The 19,557-nt window shown below is 48.6% G+C and overlaps 1 protein-coding gene across 5 annotated transcripts in view; it reads left to right on the plus strand.

Annotated features, from left to right (window-relative positions):
- The window catches only part of Trerf1 (transcriptional regulating factor 1), a 142,930-nt gene that overhangs the window by 83,416 nt on the left and 39,957 nt on the right, over window positions 1–19,557 (plus strand). For all 5 annotated transcript variants that reach the window (XM_059281563.1, XM_059281566.1, XM_059281565.1 and 2 more), the window contains exons 3-4: window positions 15,621–17,310; window positions 19,027–19,073. In XM_059281563.1, coding sequence (XP_059137546.1) covers window positions 15,877–17,310; window positions 19,027–19,073 — 1,481 coding nt within the window. In that variant the 5' untranslated portion in view covers window positions 15,621–15,876. The remainder of the gene's footprint in view (window positions 1–15,620; window positions 17,311–19,026; window positions 19,074–19,557) is intronic.

Below are 19,557 nucleotides of genomic sequence, written 5' to 3' on the forward strand. Positions count from 1 at the left end.
TTCCCGAGACACCTCCCACTGTCCACACACAGAACTCATCGCAGTGGGCTCCCTGGTCGGCTTCATCCTGCAGCACAGAATCCACCAAGATTTATTGTGACAGTCACTTTCTCACTGTTGTGACTGTTCCTGTCAAAACCCAGCTTAAGGGAGGGGAGGTGTCTTTTGGGCTCAAGATCTGGGGACATACAATCCACTGTGGTGGAGAAGAGACAATGGTGTGGTAGGAGGTCTGCTAGCTAGATCTTCTGTCCACAGAGTCCCATTCTTCCCCAGAGCAGCACCCCAGCTGGTCTCCAAGTGTCCAAACACATGGACCTGTGGGGGACAGTTCCCGTTCAAACTGTAACTGGGAAGCTGTGACATGCGGTCTTTCTTAATCATGATTCCCTGCAGTTTACAACATGTTGAGGATAAGGCCTTCATTCATTCACCCAATTCATTTCACACTTCACACCTTGCGTCCCCCTCCTGGAGCAGCTCTGCAGGGGCCCTGTCACCCAGGGTATGTCACAGTGGGTAAGGCTCCTCCAGGATCTTCACATCAAGACTTCTCTCACTGATGGTGTTTGCATGGCCTACCCTGCCACAAGGAAGGACAAAGGGAGTTCACCAGGGGCATCTGTAGACCTGAGTCAAGTCTCGGAGCTTTGTCCTGAGCCCTGAGACTTGTCCAGCTCCATTGAGGTCATAACTCCAACAGGGTACCAAGAATCCTGGGACCTAGAGGTCTGTGAGACACACAGAGTGATGGTGCCAGCCACACCCTTCTCCATTGTCCCTTGCAGGGGAAGCTAGTCTGTGGTGCTGCCCTGGAGCTCTCTCGACTGCTTGGAGGCTCTCCCCCGCCCCCGCCCCCCCCGCCCCCCCCCCCCCCCCCGCCACCACCGCCAAGGATGTTGGGTGTGGTAGAAATGGAGGCCTTGGGTACTTGTGTTTTCTCAGCTTAGTAGTTCACTCTGAGACTGTAGGCGGGATAAGAGACGATCACATCTGCATCTTTCCTCCACCTCCCTCCACACTCCCTGAGGCCTTGATGGAACAGCTAGGAAGATGTCTCCCCTCTTCTTCCCGCCGTGCCCTGCCCATGGAAGCTCTTGAATGGGCATCCTTGTTCTGGCTGTGAGCCCAGGGCTGACTCAGAAGGTCTTGTATTCAAGGACAGTAGTAGATATTTCCCTGGCTCCACACCTCTCTTCCCTACACAGATCCTGCCTGGGTCCCTAACAGCAAGGACCTTCCCACTGCCCCCTGCCAGGCCCTGACTAGAACAACTTTACTCTCCCAGGAGGCTGGAGGCCTGTACTGTAGCCTATACCCTGGAAGGTCAGGATTGCCAGAGAGACCCCTCTTGTGGAGGGGCACCTCCTCCTTGTGAGTTTCCCTGGGGGGGCTTTTGTAGGCACCCCCAACCTGCAGGCTGTGAGGTCCAAGGCACCTCTGTCATAGCTGAGTGCCAGCACAGCGGATCCTGGGAGTAGGTTTGTGTGAGAGAATATGGAGAGTGGAGATGTCCGCTTCCAAGCCATCGGATCTCCAGCCCATTTGACTCACAAGGCCAGGGGTCCCGACCTCTTCCCCTCTCCTGAAACAAGGCAGTGCCTATTGGTTCTGGAATTTTCCTCAACGCTGAAAGTGTTCTGTGCCCTTGCCCCCCTGAACAATTTTCAGGTTGATGCTGTGACCACAAACACCAACTGTATGTACTTTCCGCAGGCAAAGATGGTGTTGAGATTGTATGGATTTTAGTCGAGCTCTTTCTAAGAAACTTACTTCAATTACTTGGATGTGTGAAAACAATGGCTGACATCCAAAGAGAGCACAGGACTTCCACAGGGTCCTGGAGAGTCTATGGAACAAATCCCAGGGCTCCATGCTGCTCCATCCCAATGCCCCTCCAGCCATCTCACATCCACTCAGTGCCCATGGCCCTGACCAGCCAACCAGGTACTGGCCAGTTGTAAAGGAGACAGACTTGTGAGCGTGCGGAGGCCAGCGTCCAACCCTGGCGGTCTTCCTCTGTGACTCCCTCCGCGTATAGTTTTGAGATGGGGTCCCCCACTGAACCTGGATCTCACCATTTCAACCAGACCCGCTTGTCAGCAAGCCCCAGGGATATTCCGCAGTCTGTACCCCCACCTCAGCATTGGGGCTGCAGTCTCATGCCACCATGGAGAGCTTTTATGTGAACGCTAGGGATCCAAACTCAAGCCCTCAGGCCTGTTCAATAAACACTTTTCCTCACTAAGCATCTCTCTAGCCCATTTGTTTGACTTTTTGAGGGGAAAAAAAAAAAGAGCTCAGACCTCCAGGCTGGCCTTGAACCCAGTTTATAGCCAAGGATGGCCTCAAACTCTTGGTCCCCTTGCTTCTGCCTCCCAAGTCCTAGGGTAACAGGCATGCTTCACTACAGTTAGCAAATGTCAATGTTGCTTGGACCAGAGAAAGATGGCATTGACAGTGAGCACCAGGGGTCTCCACACAGCAAGAGCCGGGAAGCAGTGCTCAGCCTGTCTACTTGGAAGGTTCCCGAGCTGAGGGTCAGGCTCCTCGGCTTCAGAGGAGCAGTGATGTCACTGCACTAGAGGGTAGAGTAATCCGTGTCCCCCAGAGCCAGCAGGAGATCCTCCAGTGACTGAGAGTCGGCCTCAAACCCTGGGTGGAGAGGAGCAGGGCCAGGAAGGAAGGCACTCAGCTACTCTGCTGGGGAGGATTTAGGCACTAACCACCATTATTGACAGAACATGGCTGTAATCTGTTACTGGATTGTAAAACACCCTCCAGCCTTATTTAGGAGACTAATCAGAAAGCGTTTAGGACCGTGACATCTTCTGCTCAAAAGAGGAGGACAAGTCCGTGTCCTGAAAAACCTCCCTCTTGTAGCTGCTGCCTCCTGAGGGGAGGGGCAGGAGTCAGAGAGATAGAGACAGACAGACAGACAGAGAGAAAGGGAGAGGAGAATCCCAGAGGGATCTGAGTTAAGCATCCTTGAAAGCCGACAGGAAGATTTGCCTAAAGCGTAAGCCAGAGCCTTTGGGGACTGCGTATACAGTCTCTAAATGATGCCCTGGCCGGAAAAAGGAAAGGCCTCTTGGATTTTCTTCCTCAAACAAGCGGTGATGGTCTGTCAGGAGCGGGGTGTTACCCCTTCTGAATTGTAAGCAAACAAGTTCTGCAGAGATTTCAGCCAAAGTCAACTTCCTCCCCTCGTGTGCCTGTCTGTCTCTCTGGCTCAAAGGCTGGCCCCAAGACAGATGTCCTCCTTGAAGATTGTACCCCCATCTCTTGGCACCCCACGCTGGGGGGTCAGGGGAGAGTTCAATGCTGGAGACAAGGGCCAGACTGTGGCTTGGGTCAAGTCCAGCCACATCTATTCCTGTGCAGTCAGTTAGCTAAAGAGGAGTGTGTGTGTGTGTGTGTGTGTGTGTGTGTGTGTGTGTGTGAAGATGGCAGCCAGAGAACACTACACAACCTGCTCCATCACTCTCCATCTTACTCCTTGGAGACAGGGTCTTTCCCCGGAGCCTGGACCATTGCTGGCCAGCCATCAGGCTCTCCTCTCTCTGCACCTATACGTGTTGCTATGGTTACATTAGTAGCCACACCCGGCTTTTTGCATGGGTGCAGAGATCTGAACTCAAGTCCTCATTCTGGTACAACCAAGCACTCTTACCCACAGAACCATCTCTTCAGCCCTAGAAGGAGGCTTTTTAATAAAAAAAAGTATAAGAAGAAGATGGGGCCAGGGGAGGCTAGGGTTGTACCTCAGTTGGTGAAGTGCTTGTCTGGCATGTACCAAACTTTGGGTTCCATTATCTGTACCACAAAAATGGGGCTTGGTGCTGTAATCACAGTGTTCAGGGAGTGAAGTTTGAGGTCAGCTTGTGCTAGAGACCCTGTTTTTAAAAAGAAGTTGTTAGACACACCTTTAATCCCAGCACCCGGGAGGCAGAGGCAGGCAGATCTCTCTGAGCTCCAGGCCAACCTGAGCTACATAGTAAGACTTTGTTTTTTCCTTGCCGTAAGGAGATTAGAGGAGATTCCAGTTCCAGGGTCCATAAGTATAAGCCTCATGAGGCCAGAGTCTTGTCTTGGTTGTGTTGGAGCATGCTCACACCCACCAAGTCAGTAGCCACTTTCGAGATACATGTGTACCATTATAACAGACACCACGGTGCCCAGCTAACAGTACTTAGTAACTGGTCCTCTCTGTGCCAGTGTGCCGGCTTCTACGAGGCCTCTGCAAAACCTTGCTGTGGTCTATAGCACTCTGTGTGTTGGGGCCCTCGACCCTCCAGAAAACAGAAGACATTTGTTGCTCAGTTCATATCAGAGGCTGGAACCTGGGGGTGAAGTGACCCACAGTAGGTGTCATTTGCTTGGCTCAGTATTTTGGTTCTGCAAGTGTCCACTGATGCCTCTGTATGAGTGGCTAAGAATCAATGGGTTGTCTGTCCCAGAGTCTGTGTGGCAAGAAAGATGGGCCCACCCCTGTAGGGGAGTGTGGAGGTGGAGCTGAGTTCTAAGTGGTCATTTATTTGTCTGACTCACGTTGGAGCGCCTGAGCTCTGTCTGTGGTACAGACTTGACCGAATAAATGTGTGAGTCGTGGTGTCGCTCATGTGTTGAAATGCTGCTGGTGCCAGTTACCCAAGAGGATGTGACACCGTGAGCAAAGCTGTTACCTCATTAGGAAAATAACAAGGTAACAAAAGCAATACAAAAATAATCTTAAACGGGGCGGTGGTGACGCACACCTTTAATCCCAGCAATTGGGAGGCAGGTCAAGACGGATCTCTGTGAGTTCGAGGCCAGCCTGGTCTTCAGAGTGAGATCCAGGACAGGCACCAAAACTACACAGAGAACCCCTGGCTTGAGGGAAAAAAAATCTTAAAAGTAAATAAATAAGAAAAAGAGTACGGTAACATCCTCAGTATCCCAGTCATTCTACACATTGACAAGCCAGACTGAAAAACGGTTTCTGGATTTCTGATGACGTGTGTAAAGTGGCAGTTTGGCAAGATGCTGACCTGGGGGCCCGGCTGCTGCCATTTGTGTCGGAGGGGCTGGTCCCCAGGACGTGTAGGAGCCTGATTGTTCCCGGTGGGCTGCAGGGTGGCTGGGGACTGAAGCAGGAGGGGCTCTTCACAAAATCTCTTTCTGAAATACTTCTATGCTTTTTCACTTTATTTTCAAGCCTTCACTTGGGATCTTCTGCATGTTATTTTCAGCCTTTGAATTTTGAACTAGGTGTGAATAGGCATTCAGATAAATACACAAATTGTAGGCAAAATAAATAGCGTGTGGTGCCATGGCCTCCCTCTGCTGCATGGGGAAGTCATTGTCCTCTCTTAGTTGAGCAAATATTCATGTGGCGAGGAACCAAGTACTGCTCCAGACCCAGAGGGCACATCTCTGGGTCTCAGTTTCTCCATCTGTATTGTATGGAGAGACTAGATGACCCCTAAGACTGTGTGTGACCTTCAACTTGAGCATACAGGAGACACCAGGAAGTTAGGACGCAGACTGGCATGGTGGCTCCATGTCTATTACCCCATCACTTGGAAAATGGAGGCAGAGGATAAGGAGTTCAAGGTTCTCTGCTACAAAGCAAGTTTGAGACCACCCTGGGCTACCTGATACCCTTTATTAAAACAAAACAAAACAAAACAAAAGGTGTAGACTGCTGGGTCTTGCCCAGAGTTTCTGAGCTTTGGGTCTGTGTGTAGCAGGAACACAGGTGGTGCTGATGTAGCGGGCATCCTGGGAACTGAGGACTCACTAGAGCTCCACCTAGGGCCTGTGCTTATGAATACCACAGTGCTGCTCTGGGTATACTAAGGAAGAGAGAATCACTTCCTCCAGCTCAGAATGCAGAGCCATCCTTCTCTCTCCCCTGCTCTCCGGGAACACTTCACACAGCAGCAGATGTGGCGTGGTCTGGCTTTCATACCATGTACAGGATGTCTGTGGTGAGCGACATGTGTATAGGCATTTGCCCGAATGCATGTATGTGCACCATCTGTGGACCTGGTGCCCTGAGAGGCCAGATGAGGATGTTGGATCCCCTGGAACTGGAGTTATAGACAGTTCTGAGCCAGCATGTGGGTGCTCTGAACAGAACCCATGTCCTGTGCAAGAGCAGCAAGTATCCTTAACCACTCAGCACTTTCCCTTTTTTTTTTTTTCTTTTAAATTACATTTTGTTTATGTATGTGCTTGTGCATGCATGCTCCTGTGGAAGTCAGAACACAGCTTGGGAGAGTCAGTTCTCTCCTTCAGCCTGTGAGTCCCAGGGATTGAACTCAGGTTGACAGGCTTGGCAGCAAGCCCCTTTACCCTCTGAGCCATCTCACCAGCCCAGTTGGTGAGTTTCTGATGAGGATGTGATGCCCCAGTGTGGACACTTGGTTATATGGCTTCATTCATGTTGTTCCCTTTCTGGAACACTTCTGGGTCCCTTTCCCCACTTTTGGAGAAATCTGACTATTCTGACATCTGTGCAACTGTTATGCCCAGATCGCGGGAACCCCCAAAAGACCACTATGGAAACTGTATCCCGTATGTAAAAGCAAAGAGCCTTTATTTTCAAGCTCAGAGCTTGGACTGTCTATCCAGCACAGCAGTGAGAGCAGAGAGCCCTGAGCCCAGGCAGGGTGAGGTTTTTATCATAGCAGAGGTTGAGGTGAGGAGATTTCCAAGGTTCAGGACCCTGATTGGCTGACATTTGTCTAGGGGTATAGAGAATGTTTGGAATGTCAGGTATTTCCCCTTAGATGCAGGCCCTCCCTGGGTGGGGTCGGCATATGGTTTTTCCTGGGTCCAGGTGTTGCCTGCCAGAAGCTGTGTCTGGGTTTCTAAGCCTGTCATAGCAGCTGTGTGTTCAAGCTGTTTTGCCACCCCCCATTCCCCTCTTCACAAGTACCAATGACAGGACTCAATTATAAGTCCTATTTCCCCGGGGATTTAAGGAACCATTAGCTAACATATTTTTCTACAGCAGCAACATTTGTATCTATCGCCATTTTTTTTATTTTTTATTTATTTATTTATTTGGTTTTTTGAGACCAAAAAATACAAATAAATTTGTAGTTTTTGGTGCCTGTCCTGGATCTCACTCTGTAGACCAGGCTGGCCTCAAACTCACAGAGATCTGCCTGGCTCTGCCTCCCGAGTGCTGGGATTAAAGGTGTTCACCGCCTGGTTTATATTTCCATTCTTAAGGCCTTGAAGTTCTGACCTTGAGTCAACTACAACTCTGAACCTTTTTTCCTGGTATGTCAATGGGCATTATAGTTAGCCACTTTGTCCCCTATGCCAGGGAGTTTCGTTTTGATGCAGCATTTCAACCTATTTTGGGTGGGGAACATAGGGCAATGTATTCTCTTCTAGAACTGCTTCAAGCTGACATTGGGACGTTGTTGTCAGGGCCCCAAGAAAGACTGGAAGGCTAGTCAGAGGCTGAAAGGCTGGTCAAAGGCTGGGCTGTGGGGCATCTCTCAGAAGCATGTGGCTATCTAACCCAGCTGTAGAGACAGGGAATAATCACGTTGGCTGGGCTGGTCCACGTCAGCCCCTAGCAGGTCCGGAGCTCATAGTCATCTGGAGCAGTGTAGCTAGAGTTTTCCTGCCTGGCCCACAGTCAGGACAAATCTCTATCACCTGCCAGTCCTACAGCCTCAGACCCGACCAAGTAAACACAGAGACTTATATTGGTTACAAACTGTATGGCCATGGCAGGCTTCTTGCTAACTGTTCTTACAGCTTAAATTAATCCATTTCCATTAATCTATACCTTGCCACATGGCTCGTGGCTTACCGGCACATCTTCACATGCTGTTTCTCATCGTGGCGGCTGGCAGTGTCTCTCTGACTCAGCCTTCCACTTCCCAGCTTTATTCTCCTCCTTGTCCCGCCTACACTTCCTGCCTAGCCAATGGCCAATCAGTGTTTTATTTATTGACTAATTAGCAACACATTTGCCATACAGAACATCCCACAGCAGAGCAGTGTAGTCAGCAACTGAAGCTTGGAGGTGTCTGCCAGCCAAGTGGAAACCTGTTGAGACAAATTTAAACTAGGAACAGAAGTTAAAATTTATGAACTTATTTGGAGCTTTTAGGCCTAGTAGCTTTTAGGCCTTCTTAGTAATTGGGAACAGCAGGAGTCCTGAGACCAGGAGAGAGAAAAATATCATCCTTAGGAATAGACAAGTAGGGAAAATTCAAGCTGTACTTACCTGGAGTCCTTTCAATGTCTATGAAGTGGATCCAGGTTTTATGACTCTTTTAATCTTCTGAGACCTATATGAATTATCTTACAAAATGACATAAAAGTTTTAGATACATTAGTATTACCAATCTGTACTGAAATCCGTATCATAGACAAAGCAGGTAATGAGTATCTGTGAAACAGCAGGAGTAGTCATACCTTTGAGTCCCAACAAGAACTACAAATTTGGGTTAAAAGCTTGTGCATTTTCCTTCTGTCCAGAGAAGCAGGTATAGATTGGACAGAGTTTGATTTGGTTTGTGGTTTTTGTTTGTTTGTTTTTTTGCTTTTTGTTATTGTTGTTGTTTTGGGTTGTTTTGGTTTGGTTTTTGGTTTTGTTTTGTTGGGTTTTTTTGTTTGTTTGTTTGTTTGTTTTTTGGCCTGATGAGATGAGAAGCACTTTTTTTTTTTTAAGTTTCTTTATTATGTATACAGCATATATGACTGCCGGCCAGAAGAGGGCACCAGATCTCATTACAGATGGTTGTGAGCCACCATGTGGTTGCTGGGAATTGAACTCAGGACCTCTGGAAGAGCAGTCAGTGCTCTTAACCTCTGAGCCATCTCTCTAGCCGGAGAAGCACTTTTAAGTTTATATTAAATGACAATCAAAATAAACCTAAAATGTTGAGCTTATGATTGAACAGTAAGTATAATGCTCTACTAGCTTATCAGAACTCTGTTAAATGTCAAGGTCTGGACTTTTATATCATAGAAGGGGAAAGCAATCTGAAACATTTCTTATAATCTAACCCATTCATTTGTATCTTCATAACTTGCATAGACTTTCATATGCTCAGACCTTTTTTAGACCCATATTAAAACCTTTATGACTTAGCCGGTCAGTGGTGGCACACGCCTTTAATCCCAGCACTCGGGAGGCAGAGCCAGGCGGATCTCTGTGAGTTCGAGGCCAGCCTGGGCTACCAAGTGAGTTCCAGGAAAGGCGCAAAGCTACACAGAGAAACCCTGTCTCGAAAAAAAAAAAAAAAAAAAAACCTTTATGACTTATTTAAATGTTCCATATCTTAGAACATTTTCTTAAAAATGGGCTTACAAGCTGGCTATAGCCTTGTGGAAGGATCTGGTTGTCTGATGGTGCCAAGCTGACTTATAGCTAGCCTAGCTGTCAGTACTATCAGAGATCTGAGAAGAATAAATTATATCTGAGTGCAGACCAAGAAGCTTCCAGTTCTATAAATGACAAGGACCAGTCCATCCCCAGGTCTCCATAGCGTTGAAGGCACAAGTGTCAGCACAGCATCAATCTTCTTTGGCTATCAGGCCCATAAGGCAGAGTTTTTCCTGTAAAAGAGGGACACAGGGGAGACTGATCTTACTTTGTCCAGGCAAAAGGGGTGCAGTCAGTTCTCCACTGTCTTGCTGCTTGTCCACACTCTGGGCTGGGTCCTGGCAGCAGGTCTTACATTGGGGCATCTTGCCCTGTGGTCAGTGTTGCCATAATCCAGGTGGAGACGTTGTGGTGCCCTGTAATCTTCTTTGGAGACCTTGGGTCACTACTAGGATCTGGGAGTCTATCTGATATAATAAGCTTTTAGATCAACATTTTAAATGTCGTGTTCTGCAAATCTCTGAAGTACAAGGGCTGTCCAGGTATATCTGAATAGACAAACTTTGTTTCTAGTTGTTTGTTTTAAGCTCAACCCTGAAAACATATGCAAGGGACTAAGTAAAGCTTATCCCTGTGATTAATTACATCATTACTTAGCATGACTACAATTAAAGAACTTGATTATTAATAAGATGACTACTTGTGTTCTCTAACGGTCTACAATAAGTGGCCTTAAAAACAATGATTTTGAATTGAAGCTCTTCTAGTATCAAGTACAGGTTCAGTAAAGAAACCAAAACAAAATGGCCCTATGTTAACGGAAGGGCCCTAAGTTCCTTTTACCAGAGATAAGGAGGGTGAGTCCCTTTTTAGCAAGCAGGAACTTTCTCCAAGCCCCTGAGAGAATGAGAGGATGGAATTGAGGGTCAGGTGTCAGGAAGCATGTTGCAAGCTATTGAATAGTCCCGAAGCCAGCTACGGGGTCTCTTACCCTAGGATGACAGGGATACAAACAGAGAAATAGGGATGGAATTAAGAAAGTATTAAGGGGGCAGCAGATGGTTCATAGGGTAAAGGGCTTGTTATACAAGTCTGATGACTTGAGTTAATTAAATCCCCAGAACAAAGGTGGAAGCAAAAAACCCTCCATGCCAGGTGGTGGTGGCACACGCCTTTAATCCCGGCATTTGGGAGGCAGAGGGCAGGCGGATCTCTGTGAGTTCTAGGCCAGCCTGATCTATAGATTGAGTTCCAGGACAGCCAGGGCTACACAGAGAAACCCTGTCTCAAATTAAAATAAATAAATAAACTTCCACAAAGTTGTCCTCTGATCTTCACATGAGCACTGTGGCATCTTCTTACCCTGACACTCATCATGTGCACATACCACAAATTAAAATGTTTATGTTTCATTATGTGTGTGTCTGTGTGGGGGTGTATGGACATAATGAACACAGGTGCCAGGGGAAGCCGGAGGCATCAGATACCACTGGAGCTGTAGTGACAGGTGGTTGTGAGCCACCCGGCGTGGGCACTGGGAACACTCTTAACTGTTGAGCCATCTTAAAGAACATATTAAGAAGGGGCTGGGTGTAGCTCAGATTGTGGACTGGTTTTCTTGTATGCATGAAGTCCTGGTTTCGATTCCCAGGCACTACATAAACCAGTCATGGTAGCAGCAGAATCGTAAGTTTAAGGGCATTATGGGCTACGTAATGGGTTCAAAGCTAACCTGGGCTACATGAGAGCCTGTCTCAGAAAACAAACAGCAGATGGTTAGGAGACGCGGGTGAGGTGTGGAGGTTGGTTAGGGAGAATACAGTTTCATGACAAAATACAAGAAAGCAGCCTAAGGGCTGGGAAGGCCTCGGGCATCAAGAGTGCTCGCTGTTCCCCTAGAGGACCTGGGTTTGGTTCTCAGCACCTACATCGAGCAGCTCACAACTGCCTGTAACTCCAGCGCTACAGGATCTGATGCCCTCTACTGGCCTCCATGGGAACACACCCACGAGCACATACTTAGACACAGACACATCCACATCAATAATTTCTTTAAAGAAAGAATGGAACCTTATGAAAACTTGTGGTTGGATCAGCTGGACTTGAATGTAGCTTGAATTGTAGCTGAAAGTTACACTAGCTGGCAAGTGGCTAGTTGGAGAGGGGCCAGGGAAAGGAAGAACTCTTCATAATGGGGAGACAGCATGTCCCAAGGCCCTGTTATGGGGACAGCATGTCAGGTCAGCCAGTCTGTGACAGACGTGGTTGAGTTGCTTTGAACTTGACAGTGGTGGATGGAGTTGGCAGCTGATCCAGAGCCCATGTGAAATTGGGCAGGTGAGATTGTTCTGGGAGAGGTAGAGTGTCTCCTCAGACTGGGGCACAAGGCTCTGAAGGGCAAGAATTACAGAAGTGGTTTCCTGTTTCTGCCTCTCTGTGCTCACTCTTACATGGGTTCAAGTCTTCACCTGAATGCGGCTAGGTCAGTTCTTTCTGGTGGATGTGCACACCAGCCCCTGGTCAGAGCTGGATCCCTTCATAAAATGGAGTTTCTGTTTTGGGATGTGGTAAATATACCTGTGATAAAATACCCTGACAAAAGCGTGTCACAGAGGCTGGAGAGAGGGCTCAGTGGTTAATCACACTGGCTGCCCTTCCAGAGGACCTGGGTTCGATTCCCAGCACCCACATAGCTGCTCTCAACCATCTGTAACTCCAGTCCCAAGGGATCCAATGCACTCTGCTGGCCTCCACAGGCATCACACACAATGGTGCCTAAGCGTGCATGCTGGGAGAACTCTCATACACATAAAATAAAGGAAAAAATTGAGCAACTCTGAGAAGAAATGTGTTTGGTTTAGTTCACAGTTCCAGGTTACAGTCCATCACTGTGGGAAAAATCACAGGGGCAGGAGCTTGAGACAGCTGGTCACACAACATCCAGTCAAGAGCATGCATGCTTATATGTCCCATGCTTGTGTTCCTCTTGACTTCTCCATGCTTGTGCAGTTCAGGAGCCCTGCCTAAGGAATGGTGCTGCCCACAGTGGTTAGGTCTCCCCACATCAGTCAACCAAGACAGTCCTGCATAGACATGCCCACAGCCCACCCAATGTAGACCATCCCTCACTGACACTCTTTCTGGGTAACTCTGGGTTGTGTCAAGTTGACAAGTGGGTCTGGGCAAGAGCCCCGGTTGTAAACTTCTAACCAGCACCCTGGTGATGAGGGACCCTGCTTCTGGAACACTTCACTCCCATTCCCAGCACCTTTGTGCATCTGCTGAGAAGCCTTCAGTGACTGCCCCTCACTTTCCATTACACCTCAAATTCAGGGTCAACTCCAGGTGTTTCCCTTTAAAAATCTTGCCAAAATTAACTTTGTAAAATTCCTTCTCCTTAGGTTTTTGAAACGGGATCTCATGTAGCCCAGAATGGCCTCCAAGGCCTCCTGATTCTCCTGCCTCTGAGCACTGGGATTACAAGCATGTGTCACCACACCCAGCTTAGTGTCCAAGTTTACATCTACAGTTTTTATCATGTCTGCAGATGTGATTTCCAGCATAGTATAAATATTGATATTTTTAAGTGAAACTGTGACATTACTTTTGAATTTACCCCATGGAATCTAAACACCCTAGCCATCTGATACTCACCCATTACTCATTTAAAACACATACACACACACACACACACACACACACACACACACACACACACAGTGTCCTCTGTTTTTCCTTGAAATTTTATTTGTATTTTACTTCCTCCAGGAATTTGATATATTTTTAGGTTTAAAGCTCTTTTGTTTGTGGCCCATCCTATTGGTCTGTAACAACTTTATATAAAATTGACATTTTTCATTTCCTGAATCATGAAGCTATATTGAAAGTTTCTGGTTTGAGTTACAATTTTTAAGAGTACACAGTTGATCAAACCATACAAATGTATAACAAATGGATAAATGATAAACAGTAAAAGTAAAATTATGTTGAAAATATACCTCAGGACAGTGGTACTGAATGCCTTTTTAAAAATAAACTTTCACTGGCTGGAATATAGCTCAGTTAGTAGTTTGCCTTGTGTGCCTAATCAGGCCCTGGGTTTGATCACCAACTCTGTGTAAAGCAGGAGTCTCCATCCTATAATCCCAGCACTTAGCAGGTAGAGTCAAGAGGATCAGAAACAAAAGGGCATCCTCAGCTACAAGGCAAGCTCAAGGCCAGCCTGGGCTACATGAAACCATGGAGAGACAGCTCAGTGGTTAAGAGCAGTCCCCAGCACCCATGCGGGGGACAGATAGTCCCCTCCATCCCCCCCATCACTCCAGCTCCAGAGGGTCTGTCTCCTTCCGGCTTCCACAAACCCACATTCATGTGTGCATAAACACATGCATACATACATAAGAAATAGTTAAAAACACGTCTAAGAAGATTAATTATTGCTAGTGTGAAAGCAGGACCAGTGCTTTCCATCTATCCAGACTTAAGCCCAGAAAGCCACTGTTCATATTTGATAAGAGGAACATGGGATTTTAACAAAACAATCAAGGGAAACCTCAGGACTGGAGGAGATGACTGTGATTAAGAGCATTTGCTGCTCTTCCAGGGGACCCGGGTTCAATTCCCACCACCCACATCAGGTAGCTCACTCTGTGTCTCTGTCTCTGTGTCTGTCTCTCTCTGTCTCCAGCGCCAGGCACCCAGTGGTCCGTGGCCTCAGCAGGCACTGTGTGCACATGATGCACATAAATTCACACAGCTACATACACATATATGCATAAGTTTAAAAATGAGGGAATGAGTGTTAAAAAAAACAAAAAACAAAAAACTCACTGCTGTTCATTGTGTGTGGTGCCAGGAACCCAGTCCCAGTATCTCTGTGCATGTGACCGAGCTGTAGCCCCAGGCCATTCTGTTAAGCACACATGTTGTTAAAGCAAGCCACTCAGCTCTTTGATCTGCTTCTGAATTCTATACCAAAAATCACATTGAGATCTAGCACCCAAAATTTGTATTTAACTATTTATCTTAGAACTTCCTTTTAAATCTTATTTATTGTTGTGTGAATGTGTTTGGGAATGGGTGTGCGTGCTGTGGCATCGTTGTTGGGGTCAGAAGACAACTTCGTAATGTCATAGAACTTCCTTTGGGATTTTTTTTTTTTGGAAGATTTATTTTATGTGTTTGTGTACATGTGTGCAAATGCCCCAGGAGGCCAGAAGAGGGCATCAGATCCCCCTGGAGATGGAGTTACAGAAGGCTGTAAACTTCCTGCCCTGGGCGCTGGCACCTGAACTCAGGTCCTGCAAGAATGGGGAGTGCTCTTTAACCACTGAGCCATCTCCCCAGCCCCATGGAACTTAATAGGAAAAGAGTTAGAAACAACAAAGAAGGCCAGTGAGGTGTCTCAGCAGGTACAGGAGCTTGCTGCCAAGCCTGATAATCCAGGTTCGAGCTTCAGAACCCACATGGTGGGATGGGAGGAGAGCGCTGACCTCTGCAAGCTGTCCTCTGACTTCCATACTTACCGTGGCACAGGAACACTTAATGCTCGCTCACGTGTATGCTCCCACCCACGTACACACAGAGTAAATAAACAAGTAAATAACGAATCCGGTCGACATCTTCGATGGAGCAGGTGAACAGGAGGGCGGATGGAAAAGATCCCCTTGTACCTCTCTCATCTCAGTTCTAGGGGAACCCTTCTGGGGGAATCCGGGAATGTGAGAACTGGGGCGCGTGCGCAGTGCCTGCAAAGCCCCTGTGCTCACAGAGACTCGTGGCCCAGTTGGAAAATGACTGAAGAATGGAACTGGAGGGGGAGGGCCTGGAAGGTGGCTCACTTGCTGACAAACATGAGCCCCTGAGTTAAACTCTCCAGCACCCATATAAAAAGCTAGGTGTGGCTCTCTGGTGTAACGCAGCACTGGGGGTGGCGTAGTGGGGGGATCACCGGCACTTGCTGGCCACTAACACAAGGTTCATTGAGACACCTTGGAATAAATTAGTGGGAGGTGATTGAGCAGGTCATCCAGTGTCCTTTGATCTGCACATACTCGGACACTTACACTCCCTGCACGTGTGTGTACACACCACACGCACCATGTGGCTCCCTGGATTTGAACTGAGGTCGTCAGGCTTAGCAGCCAGTGCCTCACCTGCTGACCCAGGGCCCTAGCCCTCCCCGCACTCACCTTTTATAAATAATCACACATATATATAATGGCTTGTCAAGAAACGTCCAGGGAAATAATTCTGTCCTCTGCATCCTGTCTTCCAGGTGTGAACAACATTTCCCCACCACGGTGGTGTCTGGTCCATACCTCAGCCCGGGGGAGGATGTAGACACCTCAGCTCTGCAGATGAATGGTTCAAGCCAACACGAACCCCTGCCTCCAGCCACCCTCACAGACATGTCAGCCGTGGAGTAGGGTGCACACTTCCTCTCATCTTCTCAGGGTTTCAGGATTTTTTATTTTCTTCATTTCCTTTGTTTTTTCTTTTTGTGGCTGAACATTCATAACCAAGAAGACATCATGGGGGACCAGCAGCTGTACAAGACCAACCACGTGGCCCACGGGGGTGAGAACCTCTTCTACCAACAGCCACCCCTCGGTGTCCACAGCGGGCTGACCCACAGCTATGGGAATACAATCTCAGGGGCTGGAATGGATGCCTCGCAGGCCTCGCCCATCTCGCCTCACTTCCCTCAAGATACTCGGGATAGTCTGGGTTTGCCAATTGGCTCCAAAAACCTTGGCCAAATGGATACCTCCAGGCAGGGAGGATGGGGAAGCCATGCAGGGCCTGGGAACCACGTCCAGCTTCGTAGCAACTTGGCCAACTCAAACATGATGTGGGGGGCCCCGGGCCAGGTAGAGCCCACTGATGGCTACCAATACACTTATTCCCAGGCCAGTGAGATCCGGACCCAGAAACTCACCAGTGGTGTTTTACACAAGCTGGACTCTTTCACCCAGGTGTTTGCCAACCAAAACCTGCGAATTCAGGTCAATAACATGGCCCAGGTGCTGCACACCCAGTCAGCAGTGATGGATGGAGCCTCGGACAGCGCCCTTCGTCAGCTGCTCTCTCAGAAGCCCGTGGAGCCCTCCGCATCCGCTATAGCTTCTCGCTACCAGCAGGCGCCCCAGCAGCCTCACCCCGGGTTCACAGGTGGACTGCCCAAACCAGCCCTTCCGGTCGGGCAGCATGCCCCCCAAGGGCACCTGTACTATGACTACCAGCAGCCCCTGGCCCAGATGCCAATGCAAGGAGGACAGCCACTGCCAGCCTCTCAGGTGCTGTCCAGCCATATGCAACCAATGCAGCAGCACCAGTATTACCCACAGCCACCGCCTCAGCAGCAGCAAGCCGGGCTGCAGCGGATCTCAATGCAAGAAATGCAGCAGCAACCGCAGCAGCAGATTCGCCCCCCACAGCCTCAGCAGCAGCAGCAGCAGCAGCTCCAACTGCAGCAGCGGCAGGGTTCACTGCAGATACCTCAGTATTATCAGCCCCAACCCATGATGCAACACTTGCAAGAGCAGCAGCAGCCCCCGATGCACCTGCAGCCCCCTTCCTATCACAGGGACCCTCATCAGTATACCCCGGAGCAGGCACATGCTGTCCAGCTGATCCAGCTGGGCTCCATGCCCCAGTATTACTACCAGGAGCCTCAGCAGCCCTACAGCCACCCCCTCTACCAACAGAGCCACCTGCCCCAGCACCAGCAGCGTGAAGACAGTCAGTTGAAGACATATTCTAGTGACAGGCAGACTCCAGCGATGCTGAGCTCCCATGGGGACATGGGGCCTCCTGATACAGGGGTGGCAGACCCTGCAAGCTCAGAAATGACCCGAGTTGGCAGTACCCTTCCTCACCAACCGCTCCTGTCCCCCAGTGGGATCCACCTCAACAACATGGGGCCTCAGCATCAGCAGCCGTCTCCCAGTTCGATGTGGCCCCAGGTATCTCAGAGTCGGAAGTTTCTCCCCATATCTGCATGTGCAACAGGCATGCGTCTTGGCAGTGCCCACTTCTCTCCCCAACCTTCATTCTTTCCGTTCTTTATACATTTCTCAAATGCTAACCTACATGTGCCAGGCACTGTCTGTGCCAGGCACTTGGAATACAGAATCAATATGGATTCAGTCCTTGGCCTGAGGATTTGTCATGTCATTAAGGAGGTGGTGAGAGTATTGTAGTATGTCCTAAATGGTTGATGTAATGATCAAGACCTAGAGTCGGGCTACAGGGTGGCTCAGTTCCATCTTGGGATGCAGGGCAGAGCTAGGCAGCATGTGCCTACGATCCCAGCCCCGGGGAGGTAAAGACCAGAGGGTCCCTGGGGCTCACTGACCAGCTAGCCTAGCTTACTTACAGAGTTCCAAGCCAGTAAGAAAAATAACAAGTCGGGCTGTCATGATATCTCAGAGGGTAAAGGCACTTGCTGCCATGCCCGAGGACCTGAGCTCCATCCCCCGAGGACCCACATGGAAAAGAAGAATACTGACCCCCCACAATTGTCTTTTGGCCTCCACACATGTGCTGTGGCAACACATACAAAATAAATAGATAGATAGATAGATAGATAGATAGATAGATAGATAGATAGATAGATAGATAGATAAATGTAACAAAATTAGCCATGTGGACAGTACCCGGAGAACAACAGCCAAAACTGACCTCTGGCCTCCACTCATGTGGCCCACATATGCATACATAACCAAATGCACAGGAACACATGCAAACATATGTGCACAATTGTCTAGATCAGAGACAACCACATAGTGAGAACTTCTCACCCCATTGGATCTCTGTCCTTGGGGTATTCCCCAAGACACAGCTTGTCCTCTGATCTCTGCAGAAACACTATGCACATGTGTGCTCCCCCATCTCTCTCTCTCTCTCTCTCTCTCTCTCTCTCTCTCTCTCTCTCAGACACACACACACACACACACACACACACACACACACACACACTGTACATGCACTCATATACACAAAGATTTTTGTTGTTGTTCTATCCGGTCTCCTGGAATGACGCTGTGCGCCCATTTCCTCCCTGTCCTTTGGAAGTGTAGCAACGCCGGCGTTACTACCCATTCGCCATGTCCGAGCGAGAGGCTGAGAATTAAAAAGAGAGACAAGACAGCTGGTCATTCGTCTCAGTAGAATACCCTTTATTGAAGGAAAGAGGAGGCCTTAAATACAGACTTACAGTACAGTGGAAGAACCTGGGAGGGCAAAAGTTCGCTACAGATGTTTTACATTCAAGCATTAGACCAATATGCAGGATATGCAAACAAGGAACCTTCGGTGAGCTGTTTAGGAGGAATGAAACCAGCAGGGAATCAGCATAGGGAGGACATCTAATCAAGGTCAGCAAGCAAGGCAACAGCTCCCCCAAAACGGAGGCCAGGGCCCAACATGGAAAGATAGACCCTGTTAGTGCAGAGTAGATGCAGACAGAGGATAGAGGAGGTCGTGTCCTTGTTTAGGAAGTAGGGGGAAAGAAATCAGATGTAGAACAAAGGCATGAGTAGACATGCAAGGTCATGAGCAGAGAAAGTTCTAGAAGGGTGGATCCTGGTGTTCAGACCTCTTGAGAGTCCTCCCTTTAGAAATACATGTTTGTTTTTCTCTCTTGTTTTCTTTCGGTGTCCTGTTTGGCTCAAAATTAGATGCACCTACCTGATGGGAGAACCCAGCCAGGGTCCCCGGAATCAAGGTACGCTCAAAGGTTTGGGATATTTGGGAGGCTGTGAGTTTTCTGGGTTGTATAAATGACTCATTTATAAATTCAAGGCCAATGTTTCAAAGAAAGTATAGGAACAGCTGTAGCAGCTGTGTTTGAACACTTAACTGTGTGCTTAACCCATGTGTCAAGTAAAGTAAACCCGCAGCGAGGCAGACATTGATATCGGGTGCCGTCAGTTGCCAGCCCTGGATTCTCGTCAGCTACCGCTCTCTTGGTCTGGAAAGCTGGGCTCAGAACTGAAGGTACATCTGGAGCAAGGAGCAGTAATGGCTTTGGCTCCCAAGCCTGTGCTCTGTTCTTCAGCTATCCAATTACTGAGCGCTTAGCGAGTGCCTTCTGTGTACCAGGGTTAGCGCTGGGCTTTGGGCATCTGGCAGCGAATAGTACAGGCTCTCATGCCCACGGTGGGTGGGCATTTAAAGCTGAGGATGAGCAAATGCCTAAAGGGCTGGAA

This window comes from Peromyscus eremicus, chromosome 16_21 (genome assembly GCF_949786415.1).
Source record: "Peromyscus eremicus chromosome 16_21, PerEre_H2_v1, whole genome shotgun sequence".
Classification (NCBI taxonomy): domain Eukaryota; kingdom Metazoa; phylum Chordata; class Mammalia; order Rodentia; family Cricetidae; genus Peromyscus; species Peromyscus eremicus.